We start from the raw sequence: 20594 nt of genomic DNA, 5'->3' as shown, positions 1-20594 counted from the left end.
AAGGCCTCTGGCAACCATGCCTAGCCCTTCTATGACCTCATAAGAACAGCTGCTCCTGTGAGGTGTCAATCTATGTCTCCCCCCAGCTGGCATATCCAAAGCTGCATCTGCCTGGCAGGTTGGAGGTGATCCTGAGCCCTGCCTCCACATTGTATGGCTTCTTCGGGACTCTAGAACAAGGGCACCAGGCTAATGGTATTCTTTTCCAGTCTTCTTTGCCCAAAAGCAGAAAGTATTTTCACCTGGATACCAGAAGGTAAGATTCATGAGAGCTGTGTGTTGTTCACCACTGATTCCTAAAGAGAGTGCCCAGCAGGTAGTTGGGACTCAACAATTGTTGAACATAGTGGATGAAGTAATGTAAGAACGAGATTACTGAATTCCTGATTGCAAAGTATATAGCAAATTATTAATTGGGTTATATAAAAGTGAACTGCGTATGTATAAACTATGACATTAAGTATTCCAGAAATAGGAGACATCAAACTAAAAAACTGTCTGGAGAATCCAAAGCAAGAGGAAGAATGGAAGAAATCAGTTTAAAAAGCAGGGATGGGCCTGGCTGGCGTGGCTCAACAGTTGAGCACTGACCTATGATCCAGGAGATCACAGATCGATTCCCGGTCAGGGTACATGTTGGGGTTGCGGGTTCTACCCCCTGGGGGACGTGCAGAAGGCAGCCAATCAATGATTCTCTCTCATTATTGATGTTTCTCTATCTCCCTTCCTCTCTCTGAAATCAATAAAGATATATTTAAAATAATAATAATAATGAACACAGTCAAGATTCAAACTTGGGTTTGACTCCAAAGCCTGTGTGTATATTCTTAAAAAAAGAAAAAAAAAAAAAAAAAAGGGAGGGGATGGGGCAGGGGAAGAAACAGGACATTCCAGATACTTAACCATCCCCACTCCCAAACAAATATTACCAAACACGTGTTGAAACTGAGAAAAAGCCATTTTAATAACACACACACATTCATAGGACTTTAAACAAGATGTAGTATAAATCTTAAAAAAAAGAAAGAAAAAAGAAAAAAGGAAAGAAAAAGGAAACCTGCATCTATTTGTAAACTGCCTAAGAGCTGGTGGATTAACTGGCTGACAGGACTGCCTAGGGAAAAGAAACACACACATAATGAGCTACACCAAGACTGTTAACGCGTAAGAAATAACCACAGGTCATGCTCTACATGCCCAGCCACCTGCACCCTAACCCTGCCTCCATAGAGGAATCAGGACAGTCCTTCCCTAATTTTCCAACTCTGTCACTTGTTAATGAGTCACCTCTTACAGTTTTACTTTTTAAATATAAAAATTATTCTTGGTTTAAAGACTTGATACATTATTACTGGCCAGTCCCCATGATACTTGTTTGACAGAAATAAAAATGCAAATATTCCAACTGAACCTGGATGACATCATGCCATTTTCTATCTTTTATATCTGGGGAAGATTTTTGTGAAGTCAAAAGCAAGCTATTACTTGTACCTCAAAACAAAAACAAAATGCCAACCTTCCAAAAGGTGACAAAGGCACCATTGCCATGAGGAGATAGACAGAAAATATACAAATGCTGTTACTTTACTTGCTACATAGATGCATTTTGTGCATGGAGAGCATCTTCACTTAACATGATATAACTAATAGAATTGTATTTTTGGATAACAAGAAAAGCAGTTTAGAAAAGGCAAACAGTTACACACAAAAGCATAAACACTTACAAGTACCCTAAATTTCAGCTTGCAATAAGGGTAATAAGTTTGACATACATATCCAGAAAATTAGACAAGGTGATTTTTGGCACAGTAATACTGCCAAACACACCACCACTCAGTGCAAGCTTTGTTTGCCAAGTCCCAAAAGTGGCCTGACATTCTCTGTGCAATGAACATTTTCTCCCCCACTACCACCCCATTCACTGGGTGGGCAACAACAGCAGGAGGGAGACAAAGCAAGGAGACTCAAGAGGGAGAAGGGTAGTACTTGATTTGGGAGAAAAACCATGGGCTACTTGTGCTAAAAGAGAAACCACACAATTTTTAGAGAACCTGAATGCAAATACTGACTGGAATGTGACCTGGAGACTGAAGACATCTACCAGAGCCATAAGTACAAGGGTTCAAACTGATGTTTGGCCCTTTATTTTAAAGGGACACATGAAGTATTCTTCTCTAATGGATAAAGATAATTAAAAATAGACTTTTCTTATTGGAACTGCTAAATAAAAATGTATCAAAGTGGTTTTAAATTTGATGTGCAGTTACCTGTTGAAACTGCAATACAAAAGGGTCACTTAAAAAAAAAACCTGAATAACCCACTTGTCCCCCCATCAATGTACACAATTAGAAAATATTTACACACTGTAATTACAAGCAATATAAGCAGTATTTTATACTTTTGAGATTTTGTACACTTTACACAATGCAAAATGAGAAAAATATGAACACTTATAAAATTACACACAAATAATGTATCTACAAAGTATTAAATTACAGAGAGTGAAAGCCCCCACTGTTGGGCAGATAGATGCCAGAGTTTCAAGCTTCTGTCAAATATAACTCTTTGTATCTATCTCATTAACCATAAGTGGCATTTTCTAACAATACCCTTAAGAGGTAGTATCAAGATAATAATATTCTTACCAGTAAACTCAACACAGAATAAAACTTTTGTTGGTCTGACAGGGTTCCTAGGAATTGGATTTACCTAGTCTTCCCTAGAGAATCTCTAACTGCTCAATGCTTGACATGGGCTCAAAAGTTACTTATGCTACTTTAAATGATAACTTAAAAGATAAAATGCTTTTTACTCCTAAGCCTCGATTTAGATGTAGAAAGCTATTTTCCAAAATTTATTTTCTCCTCTCTCAAACTACAAACATAGAGTCCAATTCCCTTCCCCGCCATCATCTTTCCCCCCACAGTTGGAGACCTCAGAGTGCTCAGGATAGCTAGCAATGTCATCCAAGTCAATATTGAAAGGAAAAAAAAAAAAAGTTGGTATTTTCTTTTAAGAAACAAACCCTCTTAAAAGGGACACTCAGTCAACAAAAGAATTTTTCAGTTAGCTAGTAAGAGTCTATTACTACCAAAGGCTTCAAAGGGCCCTTGGGCTAAGACCAGCATGTGCATTTCTACTAATCCTCCACCATTTAAACCAAAGGGTGGCTTTCCAGTGTTTAAGAATTTAGAGCAGCTGTGGTTTTTAAGTGCAACAACTTTAAAATACAAGCACAAACACACGCGTGTATACACACGCGTGCAACATCTTAAAGAATAAACACCATCCAGGTCTTTGCCAGGTCTCTGCCAAGGTTATATACTCATGAAAATAAGGTTTTTGGAAACTTGTCCAGGTTTTTAAGCTTTTATAATACAAAATTCTACTAAGGGCTACTAAGGAGCCAGAATTCTAAGATTTACCCAAGATTCTATGATTTAACCAGTATTTTTAAAAATGCACTGGAAATTAAAAACAAACTGCATATGAATGTTTTGGCATGAAAACAGAGCCACTATTTTATAGGTTAACCTCTTCTCCTTAAGGGGATCTGACAATATACCTTGTTTCTCAACCGTTTGTTTAAATGTATTTTAAAAACCTAACAGATTTATAATCTTGAATAGTGAAGGAAAATGCATGGACTGGAACCTCTTTGTGGTTTATAGGAGTTACAGAGAGATTTATCCTTTTTGTTACTAAACTCAATTGTAAGCTTTTCCATTGTCTTAAAATAACCAAAAGGAAAATTTAAACCCATCTAGAACTTGGTCTTGGATTCCATGTTCAACTCCTCACATTGGTCCAAATCTTTTCTAATATATTTCCTGTGATTATCTAAGCGCCACGAATACAATAAAAAACAAAACAAACTGGCTTATAGGTTAACAGAGGAGTTAATAGGGGCAGGTTAGACATGCAACTATTAGCTGCTTCTACTCCTCCCGCCTGTTATAGGATTCTGCTCTTTTAAAAGGCCAATTGCCTTAATTAAGCAGATTGTTTCATATCTGCTTCAGAAATGGCAATTTATTACCAGCCTCATGCTAGATATTCAAGTGGCACACTTGCTGCACATTTTCTTAGCATTCCACCGGATTTTGTAGTAATCCTTTCTACTCCTCTAGGAAAGGCTCTTATTGAGTTTCTCTTGGATCATATTTTTGCTATTGCAACTCCTGTTAAGAATCTGGTACCCAGAAGTCATGAAGCTGCCCCTAGAAAACAGAGGGGTAAAGAAACAGGATAAAGAAAAACCAAATTATGAATTAATCTTTATAAAACATATCATCATCAGACAATGGATTTTGATAACAAAGGTAATAAAATCTTTATATTATATATTTCTCTGAAAATTTAAGGTAATTAGATTCAAGTTTCATATTTTGTGGTCTAACAATTAAAAAGTATAAAATAAGAACAATAAGTTTTTTCTTCACCAATACACACACATAGAGGGTGATATTTAAGAAGATTAAATGTTAAACTGATTAATATAAAGTTTTAGTTTTAAATTCTCTTGTTTTAATGCCACATCAGCTAAGATGGCTAGCCTTAAAAAGGTCTACTGAGGTTAGAAACAATAACAAAACATTAGTTTAAGATTTCTCAAAGACTGCTCTAAAAGGATGTGCATATCTTATGAAGGACAGCAAGAGTCAAAATGTCATAAAATAGTGAGACTGCTTTCCTAATTAATATTCAGTGTTCTTGTTACTTTGATAAAATATAAGCAACTTCTAGGTCATATCTACTAAATGTATGGTGCCTGGACCAGCAGCATTAGCATTAACCTGAGGACCTGGTAGAAATGCAGAATATCTCAGGTCCTATTCCAGACCTACAGAATAAAAATCTACATTTCAACAAGTTCCTTGTTGATGCTTATGCACATTAAAATTTGAGAAGCCTCATTTTAGACAATCCCATATCAGTTCGTTTGTAAACAAGAAGGATGGCAAACTTAATAGTAGGTATTTAAACAATGTCCCTCTTAAACAAAGGCTCCTTAGATATGATACCAAAACCATGACAAAAGGGGAAAAAAACAAGATAAAACTGGACTTCATCACAATTAAAAACTTTTGTTCTACAAATGAAACCATCAAGACAATAAAAAGACAACACACAGGACAGGAGAAAATGTTTGCAACTTATACCTACTAAGGTATTTAGACATATAGAAAATTCTTACAATTCAATAATAAAAAGCCAATTAAAAAATGGGCAAAGAATTTGGATAGACATTTCTCCAAAGAAGCTATATGAATGGCTAATAAAAGCACACAAAAAATGCTGATTAGTCATTAGAGAAATGCAAATTAAAACCACAGTGAGATTCTATTTCCAACCACCTATTTGACTTTAGTCAAAAAGGCAGATAAGTGCTGACACGAATGTGGATAAATTAGAAACCTCCAATATTCTGATGGGAATGAAAAATGGTGCACCCGCTTTGGAAAATAGGCAGTTCCTCAAAACATTTAACAGAATTACCATATGACCTAGCAATTCTACTCCCAGGTATATGCTCAAGATGTTTTCACTTGAAAACATGTTCACACAAAAACCTGTACACAAATGTGCACAAAGGCACTATTCATAATAGCCAAGGGGTGGAAACAACTCAAATCCATCTAGTAAGTGAATAAATAAAAATGTGATATATCCATTTAGTGGAATATTATTTGGCAATAGAAAGGACATACTTGCTACAACATAGATTCACTTAACATTATGTTATGTGAAAGAAGCCAGTCATAAAATACCACATAGTATATGAGTTCATCTATATGGAATATAAAGAACAGGCAAATCTATACAGACAGAAAGTCTGTAGTTGTCTAGGGCTTGGTGGAATGGCGATGGTGGCTGGGGATTGGGGAGTGACTGCTAGTGAGTATGGGATTTTTATTTTTTTGAGTGACAAAAATGTTCTAAAGTTAGACTGTGGTGATGGCTGCACAACTCTGTATGTACTAAAACTCAATGTGTACTTTGAGTGAAATGTATGACACATGAATTTTATCTCAATTAAGCTGTTAAGAAAAATGCTTCTTGTGAAATAACCCCCATTTGATGCAATTTAACATTTTAAAATGGGCTCGAACATCTTTTGAAATAATGAATATAAAGCAAACAAAAACTAAAAAATATATATACAAACTATTATACTAGAGTTTTCAGTTTATCTTAAGATACATAGAAGCAAGTGCTCTGTCATATTTTTTTCAAACAATATGAAGAAATACCATTTAGCAAAACTATTAAGAATAAATAAAACTGTTTAATAAAATGACACCTGAGTAGGCCGACAGTTCTGGATTATTTCCTGCCATTTTCCATGTATCCTGGCAACCAAGTCTTTTACCTTAAAAATATCAAATAGGGGAAAAAGGATCAATCAAAACATCCTTACCTATAATCAATTTAAGGCTTGATGCAAAAGATCTGATAACTGTGACAGGCCCACACCCAACAAGTCAATTTGATTTTTATCAAGAAAGAAAAAATAAACTACTCATCTTCTGGAGGGGCTTTAAAATCATAGTAATTAATAAGACTTTTCTTTATCACCATAATCTAAAATACTGAATGCTTAGGACTCCATTTTCCAATTAGTTACTTAGGATCATCCAGAAAGACATATTCCCTAGCTTTAAGACACTTACATTTTCAACTTGGTAGCTTTTGAACACTCAGATAGAGAAGCTAAAGGGTAGGCTTAGGCTGTTACTTGCTTTCCTAGCTTCTATTTGAAAGTCTTAAGACCACAAAGTATGGTTGTCATTTGTTCCTTTCTACATAATCAAAAGATCCAAAATTCACTGTTACACCTCTCTTGGTTTTTGGAAAGTACAATGAATCTTCTTTATATCTACCTGGTATATTCTGAAATTGGAGGTTTAACAATCTTTGTGTAAAACTTAAACTTTCTTACCACTCTAGAGATTTTCAATTAGCTCTTTGAACATAACAGCCTGAGAAAAATGTTTTAAACAAGTCAGGAATTTCATAGCTACTTTAAGTTTATAAAGTAAATTGCAAGGCCTGTTTTCTTCTCCACTTAGAGTTCAGTAGTAAATTATTTCTCCAGAACAATTACCACTTTTCCACTAGACGGTCTTGGAGAGAGGCATGCAACTCAATTTCCATAGACCTCTATGTTACTTTCCACTATAAGTAAGAGGAGTCCTGGCACCAATCTATGTCCTGCCCTTGGCTTTAAGAAACAAAAACCTTGGGTGGTCTCCTTTTAGCATGTCTGTCAGCAGTAGCCACTACTACCCAGTTCTACGGGCCAGTAACTCCAGTTAGTGTTCAAAAGAATGTGCTTCTGAAACTATGGTTTCCATTCTAGGGCAAAGAGCTATCCCCTACATATATTTGAAAATCTGCAACCTGATACAACTTCCTTAGTTGCTCATTTTCGTACTGCACTTAAATCTACTAAAATAAATACAGATACTAAATCCAAATGGGATAACCTCTACAGCCCATTAATGTAAGATTTAAAGTTACAAAGCTGATACTTCAACATTCAATGACTATCTAAACACTGGGACAAAAGGAATCAGTTTTGCATTACAAAAGCTAAGAGATAATTTGGAATAAAAAAATCCTTAGAAGAAAAAGTTTTTCAAAAAGTGTTAAATTAGTGTTTCAAGAAAAACTGCCAAATCATTTTATTAGTACTAAAGGTGCGTTCCTAACTCTGTACTCATATACTTAGCTTTTCTACTGTTTGAATATACTAAAACCTTTAAGAAAAAGGCTTAGCAAGCTTTCTGCTGAATCATTTCCATCCTAGAGCTCAGACTAGATGATGTGTAGGACTAAGAGATTTGAAAAGTCTTCCTTTAACACACTGTCTAATGGAATATTCAAAGAATAACACCTAGCCTATTTCTTTTTTATGAACAAAACATATTTATAACCAGCATTTTAAAACTTATATATGTTTATTTAAAATAAATGCTTTAATTCTTGACACTAACTTAAACATAAAGGTGGTTAACTTGTACATAAATTTCATTAGTAGTGGAAGAATTTTTCTCCTTATCTGTCAGGAGTTTTAGAATAGAAAGCACAGTAAAATTAAAAAATGTATTTGCTTTGAGATTATTTTCCTCTTACTTTCAATCTAGCTGGAAGTACTCAGAAGAAGCTGATTTCTGTTATTAAAGGAGAAAATAATATTTGTAATCTTACATGTTCTTTTTTAAAAGAGAGCCTTGTATGCTTCTCTTTCTCAAATATTAATGTAACCAATGTTAAATACAAAAATAAGAAACATGCACACTTTACCTTAGTTCTATAAAACAGTCTCGCATCTTCCCTAATATCACACTTAACATGCTTTTCCAAAGCCCCACAGAGGTGCACAAAGTGTTTCTGTGCAAAACAAACACAAGGAATGAAAACAACTCTGAAGCATTACAAATTACTAGAACTAAAAAGCATTTAAAAATTTACCATTCTCCAGTTAGCAATTTCTGATTTAACCACCCAGCATAATAGCAGTCATATCAGTGAATATAGTAACTGCCACAATAAGACTGTTATGGTTTACTGCTAGTTAAAAATATACACAAAAATAAAAGTTGTTTTTTGCTATGTACTGAAGCACATTAATGGAAATTAATCCTAGAGCCCAGACTGTGATATAATGTCCAGAAATTTAAAGAGTCCTTCCTTTAACACATTCTCTCATGAATATTCAAATAACAGCTAACCTATTTTTACTCTATAAACTATTTTAATAGTAATTCCTTGAAAAATTGTCTTTTCACAATGAGATATCACCTCACACCTGTCAGAATGGTTATCATGACTAAACCAACAGGTGAGGATGTGGAGAAAGGAGAACCCTTGTGCACTGTTGGTGGGAATATAGATTGGTGCAGCCACTGTAGAAAACAGTAATTTTTTGAATTACCTCAAAAAATTAAAAATGGAAATGACCCAGTGATTCCACTACCAGGAATTTATCTGAAGAAACCCGAAACACTAATTCAAAAGAATATATGCACTCCTATGTTCACTGCAGTGTTATTTACAAAGCCAAGATTTGGAAGCAGCCCAACTGTCCATCAGTAGATGAGTGGATAAAACAGCTATGGCAAATTTACACAACGGAATACTACGCGGCCATAAAAAGGAAGGAAATTTTACCCTTTGCAACAGCATGGATGGACCTGGAGAACATTACGTTAAGTGAAATAAGCCCGTCAGAGAAAGACAAGTACCATATGATTTCACTCATATGGGGAAGTTAATGAACAAACTAAACTAACAAGCAAAATAGACTCTTAGATAGAGAGCAAGCAGGTAGCTCTGGTGGGCAGGGGTGTTGGGGGGAAGGGAGTGTGGAGGGATGGAGCAAAAGAGAAAAAAAATTAAGCATCTTTTAAAAATATGTCTTTATTGATTTCAGAGAGTGGGAGGGAGAGAGAGAAGTAGAAACATCAATGATGAGTCATTGATCGGCTGCCTCCTGTATGTCCCCAACTGGGGATCGAGACTGCAACCCGGGTACATGCCCTGACTGGCAATCAAACTGCAATCTCTTGGATCCTAGGGCGATGCTCAACTGCTGAGCCACGCTGGCTGGGTTTAAGTGTCTTTTAAGTTTTAGAAGTGTATAGCCCCAAACAGTCACTCTCAATTATATACCTAGGTTGAATATACTAAGGCAAGAATATCAATGTACACTTAAAAAAAAATTTTTTTTAAAATTGATTTTTAGAAAGAGAGGGAGAGGGAGAGAGAGAAACATCACTGTGAGAACAAGACATAGATCTGCCACCTCCTGCACGCCCCACACTGGGGATTGAGCCCACAACCCCAGCATGTGCCTGACTGGGAAGCAAACCGTGATCTCCTGGTTTATGGGGGTTGCTCAACCACTGAGCTACACCAGCCAGGCCAAAGTTAACTTTTATTAAATTTTCTCTTACATGAAGAATGTTCATAAATTGGTACAGCTACTATGGAAAACAGTATGGAGGTTCCCCCAAAACTAGAATAGAGCTACCACATGACCGAGTAATCCCTCTTTTGGGTATCTACCCCAAAAATCTGAAAACATTTATTTGTAAAGATATATGAACCCCTATGTTCACTGAAGCATTATACATGGTGGCCAAGTCATGGGAACAAGCTAAGCGTCCTTTGATGGATGACTGAATAAAGAAGATGTGGTACACATATACAATGAAATACTGCTCGAATATAAGAAAAGATGAAATACTGCCACTTGCAACAACATGGATGGATCTTGAGAGTATCATGCTAAGTGAAATAAGTCAAATAGAAAAAGACAAGAACCATGATTTTGCTCATATGGAGATATAAAAAAGAAAGCAACAAATGAACAAAACAAAAAACTCATAGATACAAACAGCAGTATGGTGGTTACCAGAGGGGAAGGAGGGTGGAAGGGGGTGGAAGAAGGTAAAGGGGGGTCAAATATTCGGTGAAAGGAGACTTGACTTTAGGTGGTGAACACACAATGCAATATACAAATGATGTATTATGGAACTGTACTCTTAAAACTTATATACTCCTAGATGGTTTTGCTTAGTGGTTAGAGCCCTTGGCCTGAAGGGTCTCGGGTTCAATTCAGGTCAAGGGCACGTACCTCGGTTGCAGGCCCAATCCTCGGCCCCGACCCCCGCCCAGGGTGTGTGCAGGAGGTAACTAAATTGATGTGTCTCTTTCACATCAATGTTTCCCTTCCTCTCTCCCCCCTCCCCCCTCCCCCCTCCCTCCCTCCCTCCCTCCCTCCCTCCCTCCCTCCCTCCCTCCCTCCCTCCCTCCCAACTCTCTCTGGAAAAGCAATGGAAAAAATATCCTTGGGTGAGGATTAAAACAAACAAACAAACAAACAAACAAACAAACCTATAATCTTATTAACCGATGTCACCACAGTAAATTTAATAAAATTTAAAAAGAATGTTTATTCATTCCATCAATAGTGACATTTATTAAAAACAAAAAACAAAAACCACTAAAAACTACTTACCCGTTGTCCAGAAGAAAAAGAATGAGAACAACTAACTTCACCAACTAAATGAAGAAGAATGTAGGTCAGGTAATATGCCTATTAGAGAAATGAATAAAGTGAACACCCATGAAATGAGCTAGCATAGATATTACCCCAGTTTACACATTAGGAAAGCTGCCCAGGAAGGATTAAGGATTGGCTCAAGTTAACCGAGTTAGTAAGGAGAAAAAGAGCCATGCATTTAACCTAGGCTTTCTGATTTCTAAAGCAAGTGCATTCCTTTTACCTCATGACCGCCCAAGTAAAGGGCTACAAAAAAATACTCCCAGTATTAAATTATCAATAACCACCCTTTTACCTCAATTCTTTACTCTAAAGTTTACTAAAGAATTTTATGACAGCAATAAAAAAATATCATTCACTTTATAATAATCTCTAAATGCCTACGCTACATCAGTCTATGGTTAGGAAGGTGGCATCAGTTATGTTCATATGTACTTTTTTGAGATGATCTAGCTTTGGATACCTGCTTTTCAAGTTCCAAATGAAGGCTGTCATCAATGGTGCCATTTGGTTGTTCAGCTCTTTTCTTTAAGACCATTTTCTTCAACAAATCAGAAGGCTTCATTTGCACAAGATACCGATGTAGGACTGATATCTATAAAAAGAAAGACACTGAATAATATTAAGCAATACAGTTTCTCTTTCTTAGGCTACTTTTTTATAGTGTGTCCTCTGTTCATTTTGCCTTCTCTAATTTTGCCCCTTTAGCTTTCCTTATACCAATTTCTCCTTTATTTAAAAGTCCTCAATTGCTTAAAAGAGATTTTAAATTAAAGATTAGTACCTGTAATTGAGGATAAAAGCTTAAGGAGACCAAATGGCATTATAAAAGAGGTCTAAGAGAGTGCATATTCTGTGATATATTTGAAAGTCAGCAAAACTGAATCTCCCTGTGAGAAGTCACTGAGTTTAAAAAAAAATTATCTTTTGATGGCAGTAAATATCACTGAAAGGATTGAGAGCTACTTGATAATGACCCTGGTGACTCAGGAGTGGTCCCCATATATCTGGAATCAAATCTACCTCAACTCCACTAAATGCAGAAACTAGGTGTGTCTTTCAGTCTTTCTGCCCCATAGCACCTTGTGCACACTTCTATCACTGCTCTTACTAAACTGTACCGCAATGGTTGGTTTATTTTGTTTCAACCACTAGGTTATGCTTTCAAGGGCAGAATCTCTAACTCATTTTTTAAAAAATCCTAGTAGAGTATCTTGTACTGAACTGCAGTTCAAACAAGAACACTACATCTAGATCAGGTTCTATGTTGAGTTTTCAGATTCAATTATAAGTAGCTCCATTAGTGCTATTAATAATGTTTGAAAAAAGCCTTCAGGCATTCTCAGAGTAGAACTTGAATAGGACATGTTTATACACACACACATACATGTGATATATACACGTGATTTACTACTGAACAAGTACAGAAGGGTAACTGCATTTAAGCTCTACAATTTAAAGACTAATATTAAAACAGGTGTAAGATGCAATTAATGTACAACAGTTCTGCAATTTCTAATCTTACGGTAAAATTGCTAACCTCAATAAGGTGAACTAATTTAATAAATGATGTCATATTTAGCACATTATGATCTTCCCAGTAGTTTTTATACATTAATTCATCTAAATGTCCACAACAATCCTATGGAGATGGTGGAGGGTGTGATAGCATCTCCACTTCACAGGTGGAGAAACTGAATCTCAGTTAAGTACCATCCTAAATATTACATGAAAAGTATTATGTCTGAGAGTTGAGATCTAATCCCAGGACTTTTGACTCAGGATCTATCAATTTTCCCTACACCTTACTACTTCTTCCATTTACTAATAGAATACAAAAAATGTTATTTATACCTGCAGATTATTGGCGTTAGGGATATCTTCATGTTTCTCATCCAAAAGCTTTGAAATAATCACTAGGCTGAGGCACTGTCTCAGTTGCCTGGAATTAGAATTTTAGAATGTATTTTAATCAATACTACTTGAGAAACAGATGAATGAGCTAAAAGGAGTACTTCTAGTTCTGCTAATTGAAAATATAGCTAGCCCAGCCAGGTGTGGCTCAGTGGTTGAGCATCAACCTAGGATCCAGGAGATCATGGTTAGATTCCTGGTCAGGGCACGTGCCCAGGTTGTGGGCTTGATCCCCAGTCGGGGGCGTGCAGGAGGCAGCCGATCAATGACGACTATCTCATCATTGATGTTTCTCTCTCTTTCCCCCTCTCCCTTCCTCTCTCTGAAACCAATAAAGATATATTTAAAAGAAAATAGAGCTAATGTTTCAAGAGAAGTCTGTATAAGAACATATAAGCTTTACTAGAATAAAGTTTCATGTATAATATTTGTATATAAAGTCAGAGTTGCCTCAGGCTCAGGCAAATCACCGAAAGCCTTTATCTTTGACCATACTGACTTACTGAAAATATATTTTGCCAGAAAAAAAAAAAGCTACAGAATCAGGATGTTAATTCCTTTCCCCACAACTGAATATGAAACAAAAGACTCTGATTGAACATTCAAGGAATGGTAAAAGGAAATAAAGGACCCAAAAGCATTTCATTAATGTAAACATTATACATTTTTCTTAATGTTTAATTCTCACTTTTCAATACCTTCCACGTGATGTCCAGTTAGGGACCAGCTGTACCAACCACAAAAGGTTGTGGGGATGACTGGAGAGTTCATTTATGGCCAAACAGAGTTCAGGCACCTGAAAACAAAGAACGAGTAAGATTTTTCAAACAGGTCAGTGGAATCAAACATCCAACAGGTCATCTACAATGACCTTGCCATAACAGAAGTATTATTACAAAAAGAACACTCATGTTTAGAAATAGCATGGAGTCTAGTATCTGCTAAAATGTACACAGATTCAATTTTTCTTAAACTCTAGAACAGACTGAACAGACACATTTAGCAGAATTTCACTTGGCTTTCATGTTTTGTGCTACATCATATCTACATGTACTTAGATGTTCCTTCTTAGAAGAATAGTGATTTGAATACAAATACCAGTTTCCAAATGTGTATAATGAGAGCTGTACAAGAATGTATATCTTCCTGGACCTGGGATTTCTTACATTTTAAGGGTCCTTAGCTATTCCAGTATTTAAAGTCTAACAGAATTGCTTCAAAATAATCCCTGAGAAGGGGACAGAAACATGGAATGAAGATAACAGATGAGACAATATTATGTCTTGATAATTATGAAGCTGGGTGATAGGTAGTTAGGAGTTCATTAGACTTTCTCCTCTATTTTTGCAGGTTGAAAAACATAATTTAAAAAATCTAACAAAAATTATACATGTTCAAGCCTCAATATGACTGCAGAAGTTCAACTCAAATTCTTGTATGACTTACTTCATCATTTCTTTTAGGTGTCTGCTCAAAGGTCACTTTAGAAAGGCTTTCCTTGACTGCCTCATCTGAAATAGAGCATCCTGCCTTGCTACTCTCTATACTCATGTCCTGCTTTATTTTTATTTGTAGCCCTGTTATAACTTGACATATTATAATCTACAGTTACTGTATTTATTATATAACCCTCTGACTAGGGTAAAACTGCCATGAGGTCAAGGGCTTTGTCTTGTTTTTTTTTTTAAATATATCTTTATTGATTTCAGAGAGAGGAAGGGAGAGGGAGAGAGAGAGAGTTAAAACATCAATGATGAGAGAGTCATCACTGATCAGCCACCTCCTCCACACCCCTGACTGGGGAATCAAGCCCATAACCCAGACATGTTCCTTGACTAGGAATCGAACCTTGATCTCCTGGATCCTAGGTTGATCCTGAATCGCTGAGCCATGCCCGGCTGGATAGGCTTTGTCTTTTTTACAGATGTATCTCTAGCATCTACATTAATGCTTGGTCCACAGTAACTCCCCAATAAACACATCTGTGTATGTGTGTGTGAAAAAATAGTTGTAATTTTAGAGCAGATTCAGTTATAATGAATTTAAATAATACAGTGCCAACAAAGACAGTCCCTTCCTCAGTTTATTTTTCATCTGTCCAAGATCTTAACTGAGCTTAGATACTGTTCTGCATGCACTATGAAAGTCAAACTGTGATGTTATACAAGAAAACCAATACTAAAGTTTTAAGTAATGTTACCTTTGTGCTCCAGTCTCTGATGTTTTTCATCAGGTTGATCAGAAGGCTTTGAAAGTCCACTAGAGGAATCTGCTTTAACTGTTTTTCCAAACTCATTTTAAACAACATTAATATCAGCAACATTATTTCATGATCCTGGTAACCTTCTGGATGTATAGATGTACATAAGCCTAGAAACTGTGATACAAATGCAGAGACAAAGCTACTTGAGATGAATTTTATTTGAAGAGTTTAAAATAAAAACTTTTAAATAAAAAAATGCAAAAGACAATTGTATAGAAAACAAAACATCAGTTGTCTAGAAAAAAGAAAACAAGAAATATTCATGTTAGTTGAATTAGGTGATAGGATAAGTATTTTCTAAAGCATTTCTTATTTTAAAAGTTTTTCTTAACAGCTCAGTATCACTGATTTGATCCAGCCACTAAAAATGTTTTAATATTGTTATTTAGTCACTAAGTTATATTGCAATATTTTTTCTTCATACATCTTAATTCCAAAAAATTATTTGTTTAAAAAAATCTTAGTTTCAAAAAACTTCTTAGTGAAGTATTCCTACAAGTATTTTAAATATATGCTCTGATCTAAAGATCCCTTTCACTCCTAATATTAAAACAAAAATTAAAATAGCAAAATAATCTTTAAAACAAAGATTATTGCTAAGAAATTTCAGAGATTGGAAATCACCTGGTAAAACACTAGTGATTTTGTTTTAAAACCATTAACCACGCCCTGACCGGTGTTGCTCAGTGGTTAGAGCATCAGCCTGTGCACCAGAGGATCTCCAGTTCTATTCCCGGTCATGGGCACGTACCTGGACGCATGTGGGAAGAAACCAACTGATGTGTCTCAGTCACATCGATGTTTCTCTCTCTCTTTCCTCTCTCTCTCCCCCCACCCCTCCCTTCCAGTGGAAAAAATACACTCAGTCCTCAAAACAAAAACAAAAACAACTCAGTCCTCAGGTGAGGATTAAAAAACAACAAAAAAATCATTAACCACAAAACTAAATGTTTCTAGCTTTAAGCTAAAGACACACAAAAGAATTTTTCCTACCTTAACCACATTTAAAATGTTGGTTTCAGGAAGAGCTGAAAAAATTGGCTTACAAGATGAATCTTCATTTCCTTTTCCCCCCAATGTCATTTGTGTTTCAGAACTATCGAAAAGTGAATAAAAGCAACACAAAATTAGGTACAATATAAGAAATATAATGAACAACAAAAATGTGTATTTTACTGAGGCATAATTTACATACAATAAAATATACCCATTTTAAGTTTTCAAAAATATACTAGTATAAGCACCATCCAAATCAAGAAATAGGACATTTCCATTACCCCTAAAAGTCCCTTTATGCCAGATGCAAGTCAATTGGCTATCTCCCACTTCAGGTAGATACTAATTAGGTCTCTGTCTCTATGTATTAGTTTTTCCTTGAACAACTTCTTATAAGGCACTATCCGCACTGCTTTTGGTGTCAGGGAGCTATGTAGAAGGTGGCTCTGACTACAAAGAACTCATAATATTTAAAGGCTCCATGAGTGGCCTAAAGAAACTGCCATAGCAGGGAAGGGGGGTGGTGGCAGGGGGAAGAGATTAACCAAAGAACTTATATGCATATATGCATAACCGATGGACAGACAATAGTGCAGTGAAGGCCTAGAGAGCAGGTAGGGCAGGGTGGAGGGGGTCAATGGGGGGAAAAGGGGGACGTCTGTAATACTTTCAACAATAAAGATATATTAAAAAGAAATAATTTTAAAAATATAGAAACTGTCACAGCAATATAAAGAAACAATTCTAAGCCCCCCAATTTTGGTTGAGGTGACTTTCAGCCACTTATTTCCCTACCCCCCCAATCACTACTAATTTCAGTCCTTCCTTCCACATGTGTTTTATGTATATACAAATAAATATGAGTATTTTCCTCTCCACACCTTTAATTCTAAAAAAATTAATGGAAAAAAATATCCTTGGGTGAGATTAACAAAAAAAATTAGTGTTTCAGTAAGTGAGACAGGTAATATTTTAGCAGGTAAACACTAAAGATGGAGCTGAGGGGTCAGCATGAGGAAAAGCCAATGCAACAATGGCTAATGTGGAGACAGAGCAAGCAGATCAATTTGGTTAGAACAAAGGGAGAGCAAAATAGAAAATAGGTCAAATATTATCACTGCATTTTTTAATTAAAAAAAAAAAGTGTCTATTTTTTCCCTGTTAAACATGATGATGGCTTTAGATTAAAACAGATGTTAATGTATTTAATTCAAGATCCATTTCAACTTTGAGAGATTTAAAATAAAACATCAAGAATGGATATTAAATTTTTTTTTTAATGTTAATCTTTACCTGAGGATACTTTTTCCATTGATTTTGAGAGAGAGTAGAAGAGGGGGACGGGGGGGATGGGGGGGGAGAGAAACATCTATGTGAGAGAGACACATTGATTGGATGCCTCCCACACTCGCCCTGACCGGAGCCAGGGATGGAACCTGCAATCCAGGTATGTGCCCTTTACTGGGAATTAAACCTGGGACCCTTTGGTGCAAGGGCCAACACTCTAACGACAGAGCCACACCAACCATGGCTGGATATTAAACTTATTAAATGAGTGAATATTAACAATTCTTATATAAAATTTGTTTAAAAGAATGTTTTTGGTATTAATTATGAAAAGAAAAAACTTACACTAGATTGTCTTCATTAAAGTCTGGCTGAAGATTCTCCAGAGGAAACAAAAATCTAAAATCAATTCCCATATTGAAAAACACAGCTGCTATATCAGACAATGATGGGATCCAGGGCCAAACTGGTGAATCACTGAAGGTATCTAGTTGGAAGAAGAAAATATTTTATCTCGAATCCTGAGTTCACAGGTGATAGTCTGCATGTGAAACATGATTACAGTAATTTTATAGAAATGACAGCTGGTAATGGTATGTTAACAATATAGTTATTTAGAATGATCATATACAAATTACAAATTTTCAAATAAATATGAAAGAAATCACATTTATGAACAAAATATCTGAAAGTGGTGGATAAAAGGGTGTAACTCACGAGGAAGTAACACATTTTGAAAAGACTGGACATAACAATGGTAAAATACCAATTACTATTAAACACAGGAAGATTTTACCACCTTCAGTGCCTATTTGTCCCAATCCTCAAAACAAGTAAAGACAGTTAGATCACAATGTTTGTTTCATTAGAAGGGATCTCAAAGATTTTGAGAAAGCAACTGTCACTTTTGCAGTGGACACTTTCAATCTCCTCAGTGCATAATCAGTATAATACTGTTGCTCACCAAGAGCCACTTAAGTTAATTGACTAAATAAGCTTGCAACTATTTCTACTTACCCAGCACAGTAAGCCATGACTTGGTAAATATTAGGTAAGCGCTGCCACTTGCAACATCTTATACCCTTTTTCTCAATGCAACTAGAAAAATGTGGATACTCACTTTTGATTGGAGTTTCATTTCATTATTAAAGACTTCATTGAGATTATAAAAAAAAATTTTTATTCTATATTTCCAAATATCCTAATTTTTAGCAATACGAAAGATACCATGTACATAGCAACCAATAATTCATACTGCTTATCACCATTATACACTCACCATTTCGAATTGTTATTTCCATCAATGTACTTAAAATCTGCACGGACACAATACAGTCTGTATGAACTGACATCATCTAAGTAGATAAATGATAAGAGTATTAAGAGAGAAGAAAAAACACATGAGCATTTACTATTTGCCAGGCACATATACAGGTGTTTTATGTGCATTTCACTTAATACTTAAAATAACCTTATGAAGTAGTCATACATCACACATAGGAGCAAACAGGCTCAGAGAGATTAAAATACTCCACTGAGCATAATACACAAGCAGTTAGAACTGAAATCCAGGTCTGATTCTGAAGTCAGGGCCTTTTCCATTCTAACATGTTTGTTTTTACAACTTCCATTTATAGTAAGACAAATACAACAAAACCCAACCACCATAAAGGAAAAGGTTGCTAGCTTGATCACTTCACAGGCAAAAGAATCAAAACAAAAACTAGTAAAAATACTTGAAAAGATACAAATATGCAAATTAAGATACCACTGTACTTTTAAAAAGGTGTTCAAAGAATTATAGCAGTAATCAAAGAAATACAAAGAAAAGTAACAAGACTTCATTAGTGGACTTCTAGATTGGTGAAGATTCAGAATACTGATAATAGTGTTCACAGGTATACTAGGAAAGAGGCAGTATGCTCAGTTTGAGTGTAATTTGTTAAAATTTAAAAAATAATTTGGTAAAGTTTAATCAAAGCTGTTATCCTTGTACTTTGTTGTTTTCTAATCCTCACTGGAGGATATGTTTATATTGATATTTTAGAGAGAGAAAAGAAGGGTAGGAAGGAGGAAAGGAGAAAGGGGAAGGGAGGGAGGGGGAGAGAAAGAGAAACATTGATGTGAGAGAAAAATATCAATCAGTTGACTCACATATGCACCCCAACTGGGATCAAACCCGCAATCTAGGTATGTGCCCTGACTAGGAATTGAACCTGTACAGAATGACGCTCCAATCGAGTCACCTGGCCTGGGCTCTCCTTGTACTTTGACCTATTTTTACACAGGAATTTATATGCAGAGGCATATAATTAAAATAATTTTACAAGATCATTTTTTGGGAATAAAAGCTCAAGTAAAAATCATATTGAAAGTAATTTAAAAGTGGTTTTATAGAGAAAAATGTATTTTATTTCTATGTCTTCTCTTTTGCTTTGGAGCCATGGATTTTGATTATAATAAATTTAAATCTAAAATGTAAGAGGGAGCCCTAGCTGGTTCGATTCTGGCCAAGGGCACGTGCCTTGGTTGCAGGCTTAATCCCTGGCCCCGGTCAGGAGATCATGCAGGAGGCAACCAATTGATGTGTCTCTCTCAGATTGATGTTTCTCTCTCTCTCTCCTCTCTCTCTCTCTCTCTCTCTCTCTCTCTCTCTCTCTCCCTCTCCCTCCCTCCCTCCCTTCCACTCTCTCTGAAAAGCAATGGAAAAAAACATCCTTGGGTGAGGATTAAAAAAATAAATAAAATGTAAGAGGGAATAACTCAAACTCTGGCTTCCATCAGGCATACAGCTTATACCATTTCAAAATCATCCTATGTCAATAAAGATCTCTGCTCTGATGTTTGTGCTGTAACACTCTGCCACTAGGGAGCAGCACCATTCAAAGGCATGCTGGACACAGGACAAGTTTTGGATTAACAATTTTGTTGTGGGGGTGATAAATTCTAAGGTGGGCAACTTGAGATAATTAAGTGCGTAAAGAAGTGTACACAACAATCTAATATCCACCAATTAAGACCAGGTTAAATAAACCATGGTACAGCACTACAAAGAAATA

At 35.8% G+C, this 20594-nt stretch overlaps 1 protein-coding gene across 3 annotated transcripts in view; it reads right to left on the bottom strand.

Moving 5' to 3' along the window:
- Positions 1-939: 939 nt before the first annotated feature.
- SLF2 (SMC5-SMC6 complex localization factor 2) overlaps positions 940-20594 on the bottom strand; it is a 38247-nt gene continuing 18592 nt past the window's right edge. For 2 of the 3 annotated variants that reach the window (XM_081158930.1, XM_081158931.1), the window contains exons 10-20: positions 18815-18890; positions 17881-18022; positions 16246-16348; positions 15190-15366; positions 13688-13785; positions 12930-13017; positions 11539-11670; positions 11031-11108; positions 8312-8398; positions 6306-6374; positions 940-4221 (exon numbers count right to left, since the gene is read on the bottom strand). In XM_081158930.1, the coding sequence (XP_081015056.1) occupies positions 4186-4221; positions 6306-6374; positions 8312-8398; positions 11031-11108; positions 11539-11670; positions 12930-13017; positions 13688-13785; positions 15190-15366; positions 16246-16348; positions 17881-18022; positions 18815-18890 (1086 nt within the window). In that variant the 3' untranslated portion in view covers positions 940-4185. Of the gene's footprint in view, positions 4222-6305; positions 6375-8140; positions 8179-8311; positions 8399-11030; positions 11109-11538; positions 11671-12929; positions 13018-13687; positions 13786-15189; positions 15367-16245; positions 16349-17880; positions 18023-18814; positions 18891-20594 lie in introns of all 3 variants that reach the window. The other variant, XR_014000298.1, reaches the window with a different exon arrangement.

The sequence above is a fragment of the Miniopterus schreibersii genome (genome assembly GCF_964146895.1).
Source record: "Miniopterus schreibersii genome assembly, chromosome: 14".
In the NCBI taxonomy this organism is placed as follows: domain Eukaryota; kingdom Metazoa; phylum Chordata; class Mammalia; order Chiroptera; family Miniopteridae; genus Miniopterus; species Miniopterus schreibersii.
Note: the sequence above shows the minus strand (reverse complement) of the source record. Positions and strands in the feature narration are given on the sequence as shown.